The sequence below is a fragment of the Talpa occidentalis genome, unplaced genomic scaffold (assembly GCF_014898055.3).
Source record: "Talpa occidentalis isolate TD23 unplaced genomic scaffold, MPIMG_talOcc4v2.1 talOcc4.11, whole genome shotgun sequence".
NCBI classification, from domain to species: Eukaryota; Metazoa; Chordata; class Mammalia; order Eulipotyphla; family Talpidae; genus Talpa; species Talpa occidentalis.
The window spans coordinates 81,677,495-81,699,029 of NW_023601104.1; the positions used below are offsets into that span (position 1 = coordinate 81,677,495).

Here is a 21,535-nt window from a genome sequence, read left to right on the forward strand (position 1 = left end):
TTGCCATAAGTATTTTTGTAAGAATCTCTTCAGTTGACTAGAGTACTTTCTGTATTCCATTCTTCATTATTTTGAGATCAGACTCTTCTAAAAGAAAGGGAAAAGGGGGAGAGAAAAGGATTGCTGTCTGGAGGCAGAAACAAATTAAATATTAGTATTTAAATAATTACATATTATAATACTTTATTTTATGCTAATAAAATTTAATTATGCTAATTAAAATTAGTGTGAGAGACATTATATACTTTTACATTCATATCAGTTTTATTGCTTATAGAATAATGTGCTGAAAATCAAAAGTAGATGATTAACAGATTTTAGGTGATTAATAAATGTATTCATTGAGTTTTTAAATGGATAAGTAAATGTAAAAGTTATATGAAATATCATAGGTTCTCCTCTATATCTATTGATGAGTGTTGTTAAAGATAATTTGAAAAAAGATAAAACCATGACTATCATACACAAAAAACGATGAGCCCATTAAAGATTGTATGTTACTCATCTTTTGGGAGGAGGGAAAATGTCTCCCTACCCCTCTGAGTTTTTGAACTGGTTGGATAATCAAATTAACATCAGATAGATTTGGAGGAAAAAACAAAATTGAATAAATACCTTTGTGGAATTGACAGAAATAAGGATTCCAAAGCCAGTGGCAAAATGGAGATGTATATCTAAAGAATGGGGTAGAAATGAGAGGGATCACAGGACAAGAAGCAGGTGACTCATGATCAAGTGCTCTGTAATGACATGTTTTTCCTGCTATGTAGATAGGTTTCTCTGGTAGGACAATTATTTTCGGTAACAATCCTAATTCTTGGTAAGACCCCAGTTTTCATTCCAGAATGAATGTTAATTAGATAGTTAAGAGAATGATAAAGTTTCTCATGAGCCTGCAGGACCTCAATTGACCTTAGCTCAAATAATCCACATGCCAAAGTGACACATCTTGGGGTGATCTGTCCTTCAATAGGAAGTGGCAAGGCAGATGTACCAATCAATTCAAAGGAAAAGTCAGGATTCGAGTACAGATTTATTTGGAGTAAGGCAATTTGAGGTAATTCGCAAATGGAGACAGACTGGGTTTACCACAGCAGGGAAAAGAGGAAATCATTGAAATTCTTACCACACAGACATAATTTGCATATCTGTCAGTTACCAAAAACTTATAAAGAGTTACAAAATAGTTTGAAGGTGATGAAGGATGTGTGTGGGATGCCTTCCTTTTCTTGGAATCACTAGACTTTTCTTTCTTTACAGTATCATTCATCTGTCACAAGGGATGTTGATGGTTGATACCACTTTTCATGAAGTGGTGTGACCACACTAATAATAGTTTTTTTGTTTTTTTTTTAAGATTTATTTATTTATTTATACAAACACTGGGTACAGTCAGAAGCGTGGGAGGGTGAGAGAATTCACAAGATCCAGAGTGGGGAGCAGAGCAGGCAGACAGACAGAAGACACTGCTGAGGGGAGCAGCAGGCGCTGCCGGAGAGGTCTTCGCGCCATGTGAGATCCTCGCCGGTGGCCAGGGATCGAACTGGCACTGCAGAGGCTGCGGGCAGCTTTGCAGCCCAGCGCTCAACCACTGCGCCACTGGGGAGGCCCACTAATAATAGTTTGAAGGTGATGAACAGATATGTGGGCAAGTGTGTGGGCAATGCCTTCCTTTCCTCGTAAACACTAGACTTTTTTTTTTTTCACGGTATCATTCATCTGTCACAAGGGATGTTGATGGTTGATACCACTTTTCATTAAGTGGTGTGACCACACTAATAATATAATTAAATAAAAAAATCCATTTGGTGAATATTTGACTTCTTTCTACAATTTTGTTTTGCTAAAATATATATGACCATTTTGTTTTAACATCGTAACTGCTATCTTAAAAAATTGATTTCTTCTAAAGTATGCTTTCATAGGAAAACTGTAAATTGAAAGTGACTTCATTTTGACTTTAAACCTTCATATTGGTGATTTTCATTTTTAATTGTGGTGTTTTTATCAGATTTGTAGTTACGATATTAGCTCTATAATCATGACATTATTCTAAATTCCTTAATTTGTTTTTCTGAAAGCATGGAAAAGTTAATTTGGACGTGTATGTCCTTATTGTTTAACCCCTTAAGTGTTGAAATTGTTGGACCCACATTATCTAAATGAACTAAAGTGCTCTTTAAATTTTGTCACTGTTTTTTTGGAAGATGGTCGACTGGGGAACCTGGAATATTGCTCAAGACATTTTCAGGACCAGCTGTAGAGGGGGCCAATAGGTATCTATTGTGGAAGTAAACTTTTTTGAAGCCATAAAGATGCACTTTTGAAATCCCTTATGATGTTTTAACCTTATTTTTTATAGTTATGTTAGATTTAATTAAATAGAAATGAACAAAGGTTGAGAGGGGATAATTTTATATATTCTCGGGAAAAATAAAGATTTTGTATTTATGAGCTTACAGTGTGCTCCATTTATTTTAATAGGTATTCTAAGTTTCGCAGTAATACCATTTAACTAGACTAATTTTTCAAAAGTTGAAACATGGGATTTTCCTCTGAAATAGAAAGTAGTTTGTTAAACTCCATCATACTCAAATCAGTAGACAATTTTTTTTAAAGAAAGCCTGTTATCACCATTTTAATCTTATTTTATTCTGTTTTTTTTTTTTAATAGCTCATACTACTCAGTTTACTCAACCAGGTTGGTATTACCTGAAAACAGTTGGCCATTTAGAGAAAGGAGGAAGCTATGTAGCTCTGACTGATGGCTTAGGTAACCTCACCATCATCATTGAAACTATGGTAAATCTTTGTTGTTTTATTGGGTAACTCACTTTGTCAGCATTGGGAGAAAGCATGAAATACAACAGAACATTTTTTTTTTAACTAGCTTTCCTGAAATATAATTGACATATAGTAAGTAACACATATGGGATGAGGAAACAGTTTTCTATACTCTCTTGGATTCAGCACATGGGATCCTACAAATTAAATTGACAGAAGACAGATTAACAGGAGAAAAAGAAAAGAGTTGAGTTGTACAAATGTATGTGGATGCAATTCAGTGATGAGTAGTAAGTACCTCAAAGGGGTAGTTAGAATCTGCGTTTTATACCCAGTTTAGGAAAACGTTTCTTTTTATTATTAAAAAGAATTTATGAAGGATTATATACATTTTTAAATGTTTAGTAGAAGTCATCAGGGAGACCATCAAGGTCTGGGATTTTCCTTTAAAAAAGTTTCAGTTTATTGATTCAATCTCTTGCTTTAGATCTACTCAGATTTTGACACTTTTGTTGGTGGTTTGTGTTTTTCTGAATTCATCTATTTTATCTATGTTAGCTAATTTGTTTGCATACAATTGTTCATAGTCGTTTAATTTTTCAAAGAAACAGATTTTTGTTGATTTTCTCTATTTCAATAATTTCCTCTCTAAAATTTATTTTCTTTCTCTCTTTCCTTTGGCTTTATGTTATAATTAAAACATTAATTTCTTAAAAAGTAAAATATTAGTTTATTTCTTTTTAATACAGGCATTCATTGCTATGAATTGCTTGTAAGCAGTATGCATGTTTAAGGAGTATATTGTTTTTTATTTACGAGTTTTCCTAGTTTTTTGTTATTTTTAATTTCCATTATGATTGGAGATATATTTGGTATAATTTCATTCCTTTCAATTTTATTACTGTTTATTTCATTACTTCACACATGAACTATCCTGGAGAATGTTCTGTGCATCCTTGAGAAGAATGTATGTTCTGTAATTCTTGGGAAGAGTGTTATTCTACAGATGTTAGGTATAGTTGCCTAATAGTGTTATTCAATTCTGCTATTGTTGTATTTTTCATAGTGGTTACTTGAAATCTTCAGCTATTGTTAGCAAATTATTTATTCTCTTTCCCTAATTCTGTTAGTTTTATTTTATGAAAGCCCTCTCTGCTATCAACAAATTCTCTTAGCTTTTTTTAAAATCTGGAAATGCCTTTATTTTACCTTCATTTTTATAAAGATAATTTTGCTGAATAGAAAATTTTTGGTTGACAGTTTTTGCTTGGAGCACTTTGAATGTGTTATCTTTCATTTTTGTGGTGATAAATCAACTATCAGTATTGAAGTTTCCTTGTAAGTGATATTGTCTGCTTAATGACAAATTGTGATCATAACTTCCTTTACTTATGTAAACCATGTTTCCTTTAATTCTTTGAACATATATTATATTGGCTACTCAGATTTGGTCTGTCCCACATGCAGTTTCTGTTGTCTTTGTATTTGGATCATACTTCCCTGTTTCTTGGAATGTCTCATAATTTTGTGTTCAGAGCTAGACCTTTTATATAATGTAGCAACTGTGGGGACTGTTTCCCTCCTCCCTTGATGTTTGGTGTTGTTTCTTGCTTGTTCATTTAATGATGGGTGGGAGTATTTAGTCATGTTTATTCCCCCTGCACTGTAAAGCCCTAGATATTGCTGCTAGTGCTGAGGTCTGGGGCTTGTGTACAATCACACTGGGAGGACAGTGTTTTCCCAGGACCCTCTTTGTTCCTTTCCTTTATCACACCTGTCTGTTAATTGCTGGTTAATCACACCTCTTTGTTAATTGCTTCATTAATTGTTGGTGGATTACTCTTATTTTTGTCAATAATGCTCTGGGGCTTAAATTGCTCCCCAAACTGATTCAATTTAATTCTAGTTGACTTGCAGACTTGGCTTTGAAGTTAGTGTCTTTCTTGTCTTTTTGAGTTTTTCTTAACTGAATTCTCCTTTGAACTCCTGCTGACTATTGTTTTGATGTGTTCTTCTTTTCCTGGTGTCTTAATATGGAAGCTGAAGTCTCAGATCCTTTCTTCATTCCGAATTTAGTTGTTTAGTACTGTAAACTTTCTCCTAAGTATTGCTCTAGTGGTATTCTCCAACGCCTAATACTTTGTGTTTTATTTTAATACAGCACAAAATTCTTTCTGACTTCCCTTTTTATTTTTTCTTTGAGTCATGGATTATTTGAAATTTGTTATTTAGTTTTTACTTTTTTGGGAGTTTTCCAGAGGTTTTTCTGTTATTTTTAAAATTTAATTCTGGTGTGATCAGAGACAATGGTTTGTATGACTTTAATCTTTTTGACTATTGAGACTTTTATTATGGTTCAGAATGCCTTGATAAATGTTCCTTCTGCACTTCAAAGAATATGTATTCTGCTGTCATGGGATGAAGTTTTCTGTAGATGCTAATCGAGGTCATGTACTTGGTAATTCAAAGTTCCAATCACCTTATCCTTGTTGATTTTCTGTCTAGTTGTGTATTAATTACTGAGGGTAAAATACTGACATTTCAATTATAATAGTAATTTCATTACTGTTCATGATGCCTGGTCCAGAACCTTGTCCTGTTAAGTGCTCTGTGATTGTTGAATTACCTAGGGATTATGTCTTATTCTCATTTTCCCAACCCCTATTACAGATACACATAGGAGATAGTGCAGGTTCTATTCCAGACCACCACAATAAAGTGAATATTGAGATAAAGCAGGTTACACAAAATTTTTTCTCAATGCATGTGAAAGTTGTGTTTATACTAGTCTTTTACTTGCATTATGTCTAAAAAAAAACAATGTACTGTAATCAAATGTGACACAGACACGAAGTGAGCACATGCCATTGGAAAAATGGCACCAATGGGCATGTTTGAACTGATATTTCCGCAAACCTTCAATTTGTAAGCTCACTATCTGTGATGCATAATACTAATGAGGTTTGCCTGCAGTGATTAGTAGGAAATGATGTTGGCAGTATGAAAACTATTTGTTATAAGTATTTAGCTGACTTCAGTTGTGTATTTGAGGATTATATTTAGATGAATGTCTTTTCAGTGAAAACATGTTTCACTTTTATGATACATTTTATTTGGAAAATAGTTTTAAAAGCTAAACTATATGTGCTATAAAGTGACTAGAGTTTATGAATTCAGTTTGATTCAGTTGATCATAGTTATTGAGTTTTTCTTTGACCATACAGAGTAGATATTTAATAAATGTAAGATCAGAAAAAAAGTTTTAAAATTTTGAAATAAACTCATGTTTTTCACCCAGTGCATGCCATTTCTATTAATCTTGGGATGTTGAATGTTTAATTTTTCTTAAGGTGCTTTGTACATCACTTGGGTAACTTCATGTGATTTTTTTTTTTTCCCTTCAGAGCCATAAACACTCTATGTGTATACGGCCTTATCTTCCTTATTTCAATGTGTCACAACAATTGGCTACCTTTGTTCTCCAAGGTTCTTTTGTAAGTAAATAATATGGACTTTTATTTTGGTTTTTGATTTAAGAATTTATTTTTTCATGAAGCAGCAGTTTTTTTTTTTTAAGATTTATTTTATTTATTTATGCATACAAGAGCGGGGGTGTGGGCCAGAGGTTTGGGGAGGGAGGGAATTCACCAGAGGCAAAGCAGTGAGCAGAACAGGGAGATCTACTGAAATACACTGCTGAGGGGAGCAGCGGGCAAGACAGGAGAGGTCTGCTGCGCCTTGTGGGTCAGCTCCTTGGCCTGGGATGGACTCTTGCTGCAGTGGCTGCTGACAGTTTGATAGTGCTGGGGCTTAATCCCTTGCGCCACCAGGAGGCCTCAGAAGCAGCAGTTCTTAAGTGAAGTCTTATCTTATGAACTATTAAAAGTTTATGTGTGAATGGACAAATGTTCTGGTATCTTCTGTCTCCTGACTGGTTTCAGTCAAACAAAACAGAAGCCAGTAGGAGGTAATGTTCTCTGTGATTTTTGAGGACCACTAATAAAATTCACTTGTAAGAAAGTTGTTACTGGTGGAAACATCAGTTTTGTGGTCTAGGTGTCTTGGAAGCACTGACCTTTCTGAATTTAAAAAAAAAAAAAGGGGATTCTTGCTTCTTCCCTGTTGTTATATTTGAGAACAGAAAATGCAGTGCCTTTTCTGACTACGAATTGCAAATGAATTGGTTTGCAATACTAGAAAATTTTTAAAAATCTTTACACAAGTACAAAAGAGTATTTTTGAAACAAAGGCTCTAAAATCTTTTTTAACATTTGCCACGAATCTATGGTATTTTTAGGAAATAAAGTATTTGCTTGAATAATATCTTTCTACTTTAAAAATGTTACCATTTAAAATTTGGGTCCTTCGGTAACTAGACAAAGAGTGCCAGTTGTCATTGGTTCATTCTTGCTGGTACTGACTTTAGAAATTCTCAGCGAGAATGTGATAAATTACTCATCTAAGCTTTTTTTGTGTGTTTTCAGAGTGAAATACCAGAGCTACAGGTGTGGTATACAAAACTTGGAATACCATCTAAGGACTTTCTATTTAAACAGCTGGAATCTATATGGGTAGTATTAAAATAAATTCTTATATTTTGAGTATTGCAACAGGAAAAGGGAACAGGACTTTAATTAATGAATTATGCATTTTTCAATTTTGTAATTGATTTTATGGCTGAAGTATAGAAGAGGTAAATTTGTCCCCAACTGTTTTTTTCTTTTTTTGCTAATGCAAATCCACTGCAAGGCAGTATGGGAGTTTGTGTGTTTGCTCTCAGGTATTTAGTTTTCCTTGAGGAAGGGCACCACCATTACTTGGCTCCCCAAGTCAGAAATTTGGTCTCATTTGAGACTATCTTTCCCATTCACCAGAGAGCAAACACAAACAAACTATCATGCACATAATTTTTGTACCCATTCCTTATTTTCCATTCTACTGCTACTGCTTCTTTCAGTCATGCAAGTAGACCTCTTAGTTGCATGTATGGAGTCCACACAAGCTTTAAGAAACTTACAGTCAAATGAAAAAGAATAGACTAATAGAAACAAACTGGGGATCACCTAGTTCTCCTCTTTATGTAGTGAATTTTAAAAATTCTTCCTATAAATTGTAATTTTGTAAGTCTTCTAAATCTTAGATTCTGTGGGCCTCGATGTCGGGTGCCCTTTGCAAGTGTTCTGTTTGGGCGTTCTAACAGATATGAGTTTGACTTAGCTTTAAGCTCACTTTTTAAAAAGCTGTTTTGCCCAAAGGAGATGAACCGAAGCCCCTGGCTTGAGTACAGTGTTGCCTCCCTTTTCAGCCCCTCGACACCAACGGCAACTTCACCCTGGAGCTCCAGGAGGACGAGCTGTTCACGCTCACCACCGTCACCACCGGGAACAAGGGCAGCTACCCACTTCCTCCAGAATCCAGGCCCTTCCCACGAATCTATGAGGAAGACTTTGACGTTGGTAAGTTCTTTTCACTTAAGCTTACCTTGGTTTCCATCTCTAGCGGCAGCGAGCAGATTTCTGCGGTCAAACAGCACATGGCAGAGTGGCTGGGCAAAGCACGTTTGTGTGAATTTCTACATGGTGACGGTGACTTATTTTGTGTTACGACAGGAAAGTCTCAACTTGAAGACCCTGTGTTTTTTTTTACTGCCAGCAAAAACATTGAGGTCGCTGTCAGAGTGAAAGTTCTAACTTTTTGGGGTAACTTTAGATTTGTAGACTGCCTCCGTCCTTTAGCCATTTCTCCCAAAGGTCATTTCTGACAGCTTTTTTTAGTGAGGAGGGGAAGGCATGTTAATATCTCTTTCTACAGCCCCTGGGGACTGAGGGTAAATGGGGAGTTACCTTGTCCATGGGTCAGTCTACCCATTACACACCCTCTAACTGGGCCTGGGAGTTTTAAATTTGAGTGCTCCTGGTTTTCTAGGAAGATCTGTCCTACAGTCATTATAATTTAGGGAAATTATATTTAGAAGACATGGTCTTTGTGGTCATGTTCCTAGATTGCTCGGTAAGTGACAACACGGGTCTAATAGACGTCCTTGGAGAGGATAGCGGCCCTCACAGACCAGTCAGGCGTCTCTGCTTCCTGCTTCTAAAACCCATAGCTGTGAAAGAGAAGACAGGAGACTGCTCCGTGAGAGAGCAACCAGAGCCACCTGCTACTGCAGGTCTACTCTTCACTATGGACGACCCCCAAGTACCCCAGGCCCCCACCCCCCCAGGGGCTCGGTGTCTTTCCCCAGGAAGTGATCTCCTGCTTGATCAGCATTCAAGACCCTTTGGACTGGATTCTGTCATCCTCGCAACTATTTGGAAATCACGGACAGCTGTGACTGTCAGGGGAGCTTGGTGTTTAGTTTTCCTGTAGCTCTCTGAAAAGCTGCATTAGATGCATCTGGATTTAGATGCATCCAAATTAATTTTGCCCACCACAAGCATGTTAACAATCTGTTGCTCAGCTATCTGTTGGCAAAGGTCGCTTTTCTTGACTGAGTAGGTGAGGAGTCTGTGTGGGAGAGGGCCTAGTTCATGAGACTGAAAGACACAACAACCCCAGGACTCTCTGTCCTGGGATCATGAAGGCAGAAAGGCGGTTCTAGACCTTTTAAATCTAAAATGATTTATTGACTACAAAATAAACTAAAAACTAAGTAAAAAAACTGTAGACTAACCTTTAGAACTACTTTATTGGGGTTTTTAATATTTCGAATGATGTCATGAATGTGGAAACATTTTAAAAAGCATGAAGTATGATATTGTGGTAAGATATTGTGGTGAAAATGGCTCCTCTATGGGCTTCATCACTTAATGAAACTAAAAAGAGGTTGATAGATAGCTTGGGTCAAAACTGGCTTTTGCCCCTTGTTGGAAACAGAAGCAAGTTTGTCACTGGAAACTGCCTGATATAGTAAGCCTCCCAGCTGATGACTGTAACCAGTGATTCGGAATCTCATTGAACAGATACAGTCAAATAACCAAACTGTGTGTTATTTGGCCCTGGCTGGGTGCTGGCTTATGTCATTTTATCTGCCTTCTTTAATTTATTCCCTTGTCCTCTCGCCCACTTAGAGATGCAGACACTCAAGACACAGGACAGTTAACGTGTCCAAGGGGACAGGCTAAGCCAGAATTTGAATCCACATCTGCCTTCCTCCCAAATTCACATTCTCTGCTCAGTCTGTATAACTGATCATATTGATATTTATTTAATGATGATTTAAAAGTCAGCATTTCTTTATTAGACCTATATCCTAAACTTTGGTGTTTCCAAATACACCATAAAATATCAGAAAGAAGAGTCTATAAGGATTTGATGCTAAACAGAGAATGTAATGTGTTCTTGAACAGAGTACCCATTTTTTAGCGAAGCCCCGAATTTTGCCGATCAGACTGGAGTATTTGAATACTTTGTGAACATTGAAGACCCCGGAGAACATCGCTTCACACTCCGCCAGGTTCTCAATCAGCGGCCCATCACCTGGGCTGCAGACGCGTACAACACCATCAGTGTCATAGGGGATTACAAGTGGTAAGTACAGTGCTGTCCTTGGTGCCCTGGGTGAATAAGCTGGTCATGCTATAATGCTGTCTGGTCTGTTTGGAAGTGAAGACTTTTCAGTGGTCCTCCTTGCCCAGGAATCTGAGAGGTGTGTGATAATTGTTGAGAGTCGTAGTCACAAATTGTTTTGCTGCCTCAGTGTCCTGTCCTCAGATTTGTTCAATTTAATAGTGATTATTGCAGGAGAAGATTGACTTTAATATAAAAATTAAGGGCTTTCAAATTCAATTGTAATTTAATATTTATTTATGAGCACACTGATTTGCATTTCATTTTCAGAATTTTCCTTTGCCGGAGATTGAATGGATTTGTTGATCTGGTACTGCCACCTGCTGGATCCATACTAAAATTGCACTTCCTTACAGCCTTTGTGGAAAATCTGTTTACCTGGTGACAGTAGGTGGCGGTAGTAAAAAGCACATCAGATTTAGTTGACGAGCAAATTCAACTCTTTTCTTTATGCATTTGGTAAAGAGACAAATTGTACTTATTCTTTACTTGAGATATAATGATAAATTTTACTTTCTCCTTTAAGCCATTATGGAATTCCAGTGTATTGACTTCATAAACCTGATGTAGGTGTTTCTTTGCAATTTTTCCTTTTAGCTAATGTAATTCCACTAAAACCTAATACACAGGCAATACAAGCTTAGTGATGGTAACTGTTAGTGGCAAGTAACCAAACAGCCATATCTGTAGCTTAGAAATTGGACAGAGAAGAAAAATAGTTCAGAAAAGAGCCTTGGATTGTTTATCAGAGGAATGTTGCAGGGAGTCTTCTGTATTTTCTTACTCCCTATTATGAATTACAGTGCTAGTCCCAGACTCTGACAGAAGATTTGAGAAGCTTTCATTTGTATAGAATCGGTGGATACCACAGAAAGTTTCAGAAGTAGAGTGAATTGCCTTACTTAGGATCGCTTTGCTGGCCTTCATTTATACACAACAGAAATGCCATTTATTCCCCCATCTCTGTAGTAAACACTTCACCTGGATTTTCTGATCGTGTGGTCGTCGGGGTTGTGATTTCAAATCCTCACCTGTTACTAATGATCAATAGATAAGACAGGTGCCTGCGTAGAAGTTTCCAGGGAATGGGCTCCATTATTTTGACCACCAGTTTGCAAGTCAGACTCCATAGAACACCTTTCATTTTCTGTCACTTCTTCTGTCCCCCATGATCATGGAGTTTTTCTCTTATTTCTGGCTGGAACCCTAAGAACATTGAGAGGCTCTGTAAGTGCAGCAGAGAGATGAGCTAGAACTCCATCCAAGGACTAACCAAAGCTCTTCATAACCTTGAAGACTGTAACTCAGTCTTTACCAGGGTCTGTTGCAATGGGCAATGGGTAGGGAAGCAGAGGCTAGAGGGAAGGGGGGTGGGTGGAGAGAACAACACATTCTGAAAGAAAAAACCAGGGACTAGCAGTTCCACACATCAAGAAGGGGACTGTCATCTTCCTGAGCCTTCCTTGGATATGTTATTCCATTGCTTAGGCGTCTATAGCCACTTTCCTGCTACTGAATCAGATATGCCCTTTTATCTTGGAAATCTGGTCTTGTCCTATTTATTGTGTGTTATTTCCCAATATTTCATCCTGTGTAGGAGGGAGCCAGGTCTGTTCAGAGAGCCACACATATCCCATGTTTTTTTTCTGTTCTTTGCAGAAGTAACAGCCTCTGTACCACCAATACTGGGAAATAGAATAGACTTGGGGAGAAAATTTGCCTAAGATCTGATTCCTGTGAATGCCTGAACCAGAATGAGAGGCCTGGTCTGCCTCGCGCTGTGGCACTGCCATTCTTTGGCTTGTACCTCACAGCCTTGTTTTAATTACTGTCTTTCTCATAGAGTAGAGAAGGAGAAAGTAGTGTAGTTTCTGTGATGCGGTTTTAGTATGTTTTTTTTAAGGCAGTTTATTTTATTTTATTTTTTAAAAGATTTATTTATTTATGCATACAAGAACTGGGGCACAGGCCAGAGATGTGGGGGGTGAGAGGATTCACCAGAGACAGAGACAGGGGAACAGAACAGGCAGACCGACTGAAATACACTGCTGAGGGGAGCAGCGGGCGAGACAGGAGAGGTCTGCTTCACCATGTGGGTTTCTATCTGGCAGGCAGGGGATCAAACTTGTGCTGCAGAGGCTGCAGATTGCTTCATAGTGTGGTACTTAACCCCTTGTGCCACCAGGGAGGCCCTGTTTTAGTATTTTTGCTCTTGATTTGTACACATCTCCATCAGTTTCTAGAAGTGTATTTGCCATAGACCTTCTCTCATACTTGGATTTAAGTACCAGCACAGTAATTTGACTGCAAAAGGAAAATTTTACCAAAGTTAAGTAATACTTCCCTTCTTGCCAGTAAATTTTGCTTAGGATCTGAAGACAATCACAAAAGTACCTTTTGCTGCATACATCTCAACCTGCATTCCTTCTGACCCAATTTTCTTACATTGTTTTTCATTCTCTTAGCAAGAGGTTGTGGCTGTGGAATACTAAACCACACTTTTATTCTATTTCAATTATTATCTGTAAGCCTGCAAGTGCTGATGCAGGAATCACATATTTAGGCATGTGAAGTAAAATAAAGGGAAAAATATTATTTTCTCTACTCTGAATCTAACAAATTTACAGCGCTGACAGGACCTGGAGCCCTTTCAAATTTCAGATGAGCCAGAAACTAGGCAGGGGATGTAAGGAATTGATCCCTCGTGGTGGTTTTGTGCTGGTGATAATCCACAGAGAAAAGCTCCCTCTAAGGTGGGAGGACATGAGGGCATGCAGGAGAAACTGGCTCTAGTTGCTTAAAGTTTGATTTTTCCTGTCCCATAGCCCACCTTGGATTAGATGATTCAATGTGGCTTTTCCTGATTGTTATTTTCCTGTTGCATGTGCTTTTCAAGAATATCTTTCTCTACATAAAAGTTTCACTGTGCAAAACTTCACCTACAAGAAGAAACTTTAAGAGATGTAGAAGTCACATCATTCTAGATCCAGTCCCCACCCCCCATTTCCAAAGTGTATTTCTTGACGTTCTTAGTTTGACTTTTTAGATGAGTTTCTTGCTTGAGTTTCAACTTGACTGTGTGCAGGTTTCATTGGCATTTGTAATTAGATTTTGAGTGGGAGGTCAGATATTTTCAGAGATCCTGATGTTTTGGGTTTTTCTTCTCAATACAGAACGTACCTGTAGCATTTGTAAAAGAGGGCCTGGGAGGGGCTCCTTGTTAAAGTGCCAGTGCTTTCCGGCTGGCTGCATTCTCCTCAGATGGAGGTACTCCAGCCAGCAGGGATTTAGAACTGGGTGTCTCTCTGTGGACAGATGTTCTGTATGGGGAAATGTTTCTCACCGTGGTATTCCCACCAGCAGTATCAGCATCTCCTGGGAATGTTTTCATAATGCAGCTTCCAGGGCCTACCCTAGACCTACTGCATCAGGCACTGTTGGGGGTCAGAGGAAAGCCTTCCAGGTGGTTTCAGTGGTGCTCAAGTCTAAAAATCTCAACTTTAGATTCAACAGGGTTGACTGTCTTAGTAGAGAGATAATTTTAGATCTTCTGTGTTTTAATTCTTTTTAGGGTTAGAGGTAGTTTCTTTTCTCCCAGAAGCTCCTGATTTTGTCTTCACTGCCTCTCTTTGCTGATGGAAATTTAAGAAGCCATTTTCTTGAAAATTGTGTGCAATGTGTCTTTTATGGATCCCTAGCAAAATTGACCTGTATTCGTGTAGTCTTGGCATGAGAAGTTGTTTTTTTATCATAGAGAGACAAGAAATACATTGTTAAGAAACTTTAAAAGAGTAAATATTATTTTTCAGTGGTTCATTGAAAGGAGTCAGTGAAATGACTTAAATCAGGTAACATTTAAAACCATCATCAATGCAGACTCTTAGAACCCGTCCTGCTACAAGTGCAGGCTCAGTGTGTCACACACTCGCCTCCCTGACAGGTTGGAAGCACATGCTGTGAAAATGGCACATTTGTGCTGCATTAGGACTGGCATATGGAGTGCACTGACCAGCAGTTTCATTCTACAGGTCGGATCTGACTGTAAGGTGTGATGTTTACATAGAGAACCCTGACAATGGAGGTGTGTTCATTGCAGGAAGAGTAAATAAAGGTGGAATTTTGATCAGAAGTGCCAGAGGTGTTTTCTTCTGGATTTTTGCAAATGGATCATACAGAGTTACAGGTGATCTAGGTAAGTGACTTTGATAGCACATAACTTACTATGTAATATGGTACTGTGAGCCGCTGCTTGGTATTTACCTTTAGGACATCTCATTGGGAGGAGATTCAACACATGTAAGATATAACAATTCAAAATTAAAGTTTTATTTAATAAGTAACAGAGAGAAGAAGCTCGGGAAAAGAGGAAATTGCACAAAGCTTTATGGGGTGTTAGAGAGTTGAACGTGGTGTCAGGGTGGGATTTGCATAGCCAGAGTTAAGGTGGTGGAGGGCAAATGCCATAAATAACCGCAAGACAAAAGAACGTGCTGCTGTTATGCTTATGGGAGTGTAAGGAGCGGGATTGATGGGCTCAACATGGAGAAATCTCATTTCCCAGTTTAATGGGATTTCTTTATAATGGATAACTTGAAAACAGCTTGACTTTTTTTTCATTCATCCGAATAGCCATCATTTCACACAGCATAGGATTCTGCCCAGAGTGGGTGCTTAGAATAAACTCAAGTCAATATCTATCCTGTTCACTTTGATATTGGTACATACTGCCCTATTGAAATTGGACCTTTTTTTTTGGTGGCGACTTCTTGATACTCAGCCTCTTGACTTTCCTCCTACATTAATAAAGAATCTTCTTTCCTGCAGTTTGCTGCCCTTTGCCTCTTCCTGAGATGAAAAGGGCTCACACGTGAAATAAAAATTAATGAGGGAATGGGCAGTGAGGACATTAGAGCAGGAATTGCATAATCTTAAAATAACTGATCTAGAAGGTACTTGACTGATTTTTCCAATCCAAAACAGAAAACCAGAGAGATGCACTGATTTGTCTAAGACCTCAAAATGAGTGAGTGGCAGAACTGGAACTAGGTATTTAAGTCTATATCTTTAGTCCCCATTGTTTTATGTTTTAAGCTGCCTACCTTAACTCTCATCCTGGGTTTTCCTCAGGTATTCGAATGTAGTAAATCCCCAAGTTATTATTTTCTCGCTCTAATTCTTGGTTAATGCCATTTCCATGTAACCAAGTAGACTAGCTGGAGCACTTTTGATAGTCTTTGACTTCTCCCTTCCTCCAGATTTAACCCAGCTGGGTATAAATCTATACCTACAAGTATGACCACATTGCACTATGGTTGGCTTCTGAGTTTATTTCACTGGTTCTCTAGTGAGCGCCCATGTAGTCTAGGGCTCAGAGTAGGATCCTAGCCCATGTCTGTTGAAGGTATGCCTGAGTGAAAGATGTTTCATTTGAAATCAGCTGCAGATCTGGAAATGAAGGAACCTCACTTTTTATTAAGGTGAACTTTACTATATACAGATGCCATCTGCAAACCTGCATGGAGTTATGTGATTCTGTGGTTTAGGTATCAAAGATATATCAGTTAGAGTAATCTTTCTGTGTTACAGCTGGATGGATCGTATATGCTTTAGGATCTGCTGATGTTACAGCAAGAGAATGGTATACTCTCACTTTAACTATTAAGGTAAGAACTGATCAGGGAGCCTGGCCTTTTTGTGTGTTGTCCACTCAGAGGGGCAGAGTGTAATAAGTAATGGAAAGAGGCAGAGGGTCTGCCTTGATACCAGCAAACCACTAGTCCCTGGGAAGACAGGGTGTACGCAGGACCCACATGAGAACCACCAGCAGTTGACTTTATCACCCCACTATTTTTTAGATTTTGTTAAACTAGGGACCAGTTGGTAGATAAAATCAATAACTGAGCTATTTGTGCATGTTTGCTTGAACCACTACCATAAGTGGAATTTATAGTTATAAGCAAAGTTTTATACTTTTACCTTTGATGGTTGAGAATAGTTTGATTTTCAGTTTTAAGAACACTTTTTTACAAGTTATTTTTCATTAATATTTTTTTTGTCAGAGAAGATACTAGATTAATTGTATCCTGGAAATCTAAAGATTTTTGTCAGAAATCACTGGTTGATCACGAGTTACTGATTCATAGATGTTTAATGTTAGGAAAAATTTTTATGTTTCTCTCTGTTTTACAGCATCTTTGGTGGAATATAAAAGTACTGAGGTATCCCACGTGCCACAGAAGCTATTTTTATGCATAGATAAGAATTTGCTCTGGGAAATTTTTTCCTGTATTTCAGACTTTTTCTCAGACTTGTGGAATTATGTCTTGGGGCAGTTAACTCTTGAGGAAAATGATGTTTTCTTCATTACAGTAGTGGGTTGTGCATGTTAAAAAGACTTCAGATGGTCATTTTCATGTTTTCAATGGATGATTTTCTCTACTCCAGGGTCATGTCTCCTCTGGCATGTTGAATGACAAGATTCTCTGGAAAAATGTCCATGTGAACTTCCCAAAGAATGGCTGGGCTGCCATTGGAACGCACTCCTTTGAATTTGCACAGTTTGACAACTTCTATGTGAACGCTTCACACTAATGCACAGCACCATAGCACATGCTTTGGATTTTCTTCCTTTTTGATTTGGGTTCAGAGCCAGTTCTTGTTTTGATGGACCAATATATAAGCCTTTTGGAGGCATAAAATAATGAAGAAGAAATGGGGTAGACATTCTGGTTTTGCTTGATCCTCGAAGGATATTTTAGAAATAATTTCAAGGAGAAACAGATGAATCTTTTAACATTCCCTGATGTGTGCCCTAAGACTCAAACTGTACTTGGTCCTTGTCGTTAGGATGCTTTGGGTGCTTCAGCCCTCCTGGCCTCAGCATTAGCACTGAGGTAGCTTTCTTCACGTTACTGGCCTGGCAAGTGATCATGCAGATGGCACTAACTCAGTCAGTGCGCTGGTGGATTTATTAACTCTGACTGTGTATCTGTGAGGTGAGGCCTCGTCTTACCATAATGCTGCTGTAACAGGAAGCTGGAGGACACTGGAAGTGCTGCTTTTTGAAAACCACTTCAACAGGTTATATGTATACTCTACAAAGTGTTTTTACCTTTTCTTTTAAAGATGACACTTTTGAATTATAGATGTAGTGAATGGGGTAATTTAATATGCCTGCTTAACAAACTACCTCTGAAGCTATTTCTGCAATAAGAATATCAGATTGCTAACAGACTAATTGGGTTATCTGCATTTTTAATTCTTTCAGATCCGACTTTTAGTCTTCTTGCCCATATACCTTTCTGTGAACATTCTCTGTGGCTGGAAGGAAGAAGGAAAATCGATGAAATCAGTGCTGTTAGTGGGTCTAGAGACAAACTTGTAGTAGTTTTGCTGTGTCTCATTTCACTGTGCCTTTCCTGGTCTGACTCCTCATGTAGCACTGGTTACAGCTGAAAATAGCTATTGAAGTCTTGTGTCTCCTTTTGTGTGAAGGAGGGAAGCACTTAACTTTTTTCTAGTTCATGGAATTGGATCATCCCTAATATTCTGTGTGATTAATGCATTAATTTCATTAAAATACAAATGTGTTTATATTTAAGTGTAGGTGAGTATATTTCTCATGTGACATAATTTATACATAAGCGTTAGTATACTGCTTAGAAATGACTGATAATGAACAACTTATGAACATTTGCAAATTCATTGAACTAGTTCTACAGTTTGGGAATTTGTAATGGTTTAACATAGACTTAACTGACAGGAAGTTTTGTAAGGCTATTAAACACAAGAAGCCAAATATTACAATAAATCAGATTACAGAGAAAAATTTTAAAGCCATGTCTAAATGAGTTCCAGTTCAGATTCCTGCATAGTTTTAAAAACTAACTTTATTGAGGTTGCATTTATATACAAAAAATTACTACTTAAAGTGCAACCTTGTAAACCAACACTCCATTCTAAGATAGTGACCATTTCCACCCCCAGAAATTTGTCTTGTTCACCTGTCTAGTCATTTCCCTACCCTCCTCCCTCTGCTCATCTCAGGCAGCCATTGATCTGATTTTTCTCATTATTGGTAAGTTTTTTTAAAGATTTATTTTATTTATTTATGCATACAAGAGCTGGGGTGCTGGCCAGAGGTGTGGGGGGGTGTGTGTGAGAGGATTCACCAGAGACAGAGTGGGGAGCGGAACAAGCAGATCTACTGAAATACACTGCTGAAGGGAGCAGTGGGCGAGACAGGAGAGGTCTGCTGTGCCATGTGGGGTCAGCTCCCTGGCCGGGGATCAAACTCATGTCTCAGTGTTGGTGATAGCTTGATAGTGCTGAGACTTTAAGCCCTGAACCACCAAGGAGGCCCTATCGATAAGGTTTTTTTTGTTCCAAAACAGCATCTTATGCTGTGTACTCTTTTGTCAATGGTTTCTTTCAGTCAGCATAATTGCTTTTGAGATTTGTCTTTGTTGCTGTGCATTTCAGTGACTTGCTCCATATTTTTAATATCTATTGTATGGCTATGCTACAATTTTCCCCCTCAGATTTTGGTATTGCAAATAAAACTCTGAGGAACATTTGCATACAGGTCATGTGTGGATATACATGTTTTCATTTCTTTTGAGTAAATGCCAAGGAGTGAAATTCTGGATCTTAGGGGAATTATATTTAGCTTTATAAGAAAATGCCAAACTTTTCCAAAATGATTGCATGATTTTATCCTCTCATCTCAATTTTTGGGAGTTTTAGTTGCTCCACATTTTCATCACTGCTTCATATTGTTGTTCTTTTAAATTCTAACCCCTTTCTTGTGGGGGTATAGTAGTTGCATTAGTTATTGAACATCTTTCCATGGGCTTTTTTTTTTTTAAAGATTTATTTATTTATTTATACAAGCACTGGGTACAGTCAGAAGCGTGGGAGGGTGAGAGAATTCACCAGAGCCAGAGCGGGGAACAGAACAGACAGACTGATGAAGTACACTGCTGAGGGGAGCAGTGGGCAGCAGGAGAGGTCTGCACACCATGTGGGACCCTCACCAGTGGCCGGGGATCGAACCAGTGCTGCAGAGGCTGTGGGCAGCTTCACAGCCCAGCGCTCAACTGCTGAGCCACCAGGGGAGGCCCCACAGGCTTATTTGCCATTCATATATTTTCTTTTCTGAAACATCTGTTCAACTCTTTTGCTCATTTTAAAAATCAGGTTGTTTGTCTCATTATTGAGTTGCAAGAACTCTTTATATATTTCAGATGCAAGTTTCATTTCTCTAAGTCAGATATATGCTTTCTAAGTCACACAGAAGCTGTCATTGGGGAAGACCCTCCTAGACAGAGGCAGGGGTACAAGTTCCCTAAATGTAAATAAATGATGCTAAAACTTACCGGCAGGTTGTTAACTCTCCTGTGTCCCCACAGTAGCTTCCTCCCAGTGAGGTTGCACAACTTCTGACCTGAAGCCTCACAGGTTTCTTGGCTGCTGGTGATTCTGCTGTTGGAGGTGGGAATCCAGTCAGACTGGGAGGATCTGGGGTGCCTTTACCCTCCTACCTCTTTTTGATTGCTTTGAAGACTCTAGATAGGAGCATGGCTCCTTCCTTTGTATACATGGCAGCAATCCCAGGACAATATGAATATTTGCTGCAAGACTGGGTGAGTTGAAGGTAATTTTCTCAGTCCAAACCATAGATCCTCCAGAAGTCTCTTATCAAACTCCCTCTGAAAAATCAAGATACTACGATGTATAATTTTGTATGTCTACTTGGCTAGGTCAAATTTGGTGAAATATTATTCTAGATTTCACCATTCTAGACAAAAATCGATTAAGATGATTCTGTGAAGGGTTTTTGTTTTTAAGGGATTAATATTTAAAATTACCCTCCATCATGTGGGTGGGCCTCTCACAATCAGTTGAAGGCCTTATTTAAAAAAGACAGACCTCCTGGGGAGAAGAGGGAATTCTGCCAGCAGGCTGCCTGGGGCTCAAACAGTCCTGCTTCTCTGGCTCTCCAGCTGGCCAGCTAGCTTGAGGCTTCTGGATTTGCCAGGCTGCCACAATCATGTGAGCCAGTTCCTTAGAATAAATTTCCCTCTATGCCTACATCTTGGTGGTCCTGTTCCTCTGGAGAACCCTGACGGAAACAGGGTCCTTCTCATCCAGAAGGGCATCTTGGAATTCCTCACTGAAAGTGGGTAAAGTCTTCTATTTGGAGTACTGTAATATATTTTCTAATCAAAATCTAACTTAGAGCAAAAGAATTTTGGCTCTTTTTTACAGAGGAGAGCAGAGTTCATGGGAAATCTTCAATAGACATTTGTGAATGAGCTGGGGAGGAAAGTGTCTCGTCAGTCTGACTAAGCCTTTCCTTTGCTTGTCTAGCAGGAATGCGCGGCTGGCAGGGTTGCACTGTTTTTTTTTTTAAGGATTTATTTATTTTTTTGTGCATACAAGAACTGGGGTACAAGCTAGAGGTGTGGTGGGTGAGAGGAGTCACCAGAGACAGAGTGGGGAGCAGAACAGGTAAACTGACTGAAATACACTGCTGAGGGGAGCAGCAGGCGAGTCAGGAGAGGTCTGCTGCACCATGTGGGTAGCTCCCTGGCACTGATGTTTAAGTAAACTAAAATCTGTTTAAAAGTTGACTTTTGAAAATTCCTCTTTCACAATGATCAGGGGCACTTTACTTTCAGCATATTCCTTTTGCTGCTGCTGTTCATGAGGGAAAGAGCTGTGCTTCCCACTTCAGAAGAGGTGCCAGGAACACCAATTTATGTTGCCGACTGGAATTGAGTAAAATTCTAGCCTGAGCCACAGAGGCTTGGAAGGGAGGTTTTTCAGCTAGACACATTGACACTTCAAATACAATTGGGGTTCAGTTACTACGGACAAATGAGACAGTAAACGTTGGGCAGCTCACAGCCTCTGCCACAGGGGCCTATTTTTGTTAATGTTCTTTAGAATCTCTATCTGTCAAAAGGCATTTGGCACTTCAGACCCACATATCTACTGTATTAAAGCTGGCAGACCTGAATTGCTATTGTCTTTAGGGAAACAAAAATATCCCACACATACTTAATATGAATGGAACATGTTGGAGCTGGGGTTGGGGGGGCAGTGGTGGAGGCTGAGGGTGGGGGTGGGGTCCATATAACGTGGCACAGCCCCTTCATTTTAGAGAGGAAGAAACAAA

General features: G+C 38.6%; 1 protein-coding gene across 3 annotated transcripts in view; it reads left to right on the forward strand.

Moving 5' to 3' along the window:
* Positions 1-18,932, forward strand: part of GALC (galactosylceramidase) — a 40,650-nt gene extending 21,718 nt beyond the window's left edge. For 2 of the 3 annotated variants that reach the window (XM_037503749.2, XM_054691820.1), the window contains exons 10-17: positions 2,675-2,802; positions 6,189-6,278; positions 7,269-7,355; positions 8,090-8,240; positions 10,134-10,314; positions 14,382-14,545; positions 15,940-16,016; positions 16,798-18,932. In XM_037503749.2, the coding sequence (XP_037359646.1) occupies positions 2,675-2,802; positions 6,189-6,278; positions 7,269-7,355; positions 8,090-8,240; positions 10,134-10,314; positions 14,382-14,545; positions 15,940-16,016; positions 16,798-16,944 (1,025 nt within the window). In that variant the 3' untranslated portion in view covers positions 16,945-18,932. The remainder of the gene's footprint in view (positions 1-2,674; positions 2,803-6,188; positions 6,279-7,268; positions 7,356-8,089; positions 8,241-10,133; positions 10,315-14,381; positions 14,546-15,939; positions 16,017-16,797) is intronic. The other variant, XR_008550437.1, reaches the window with a different exon arrangement.
* The last annotated feature ends 2,603 nt before the right edge of the window (positions 18,933-21,535 follow it).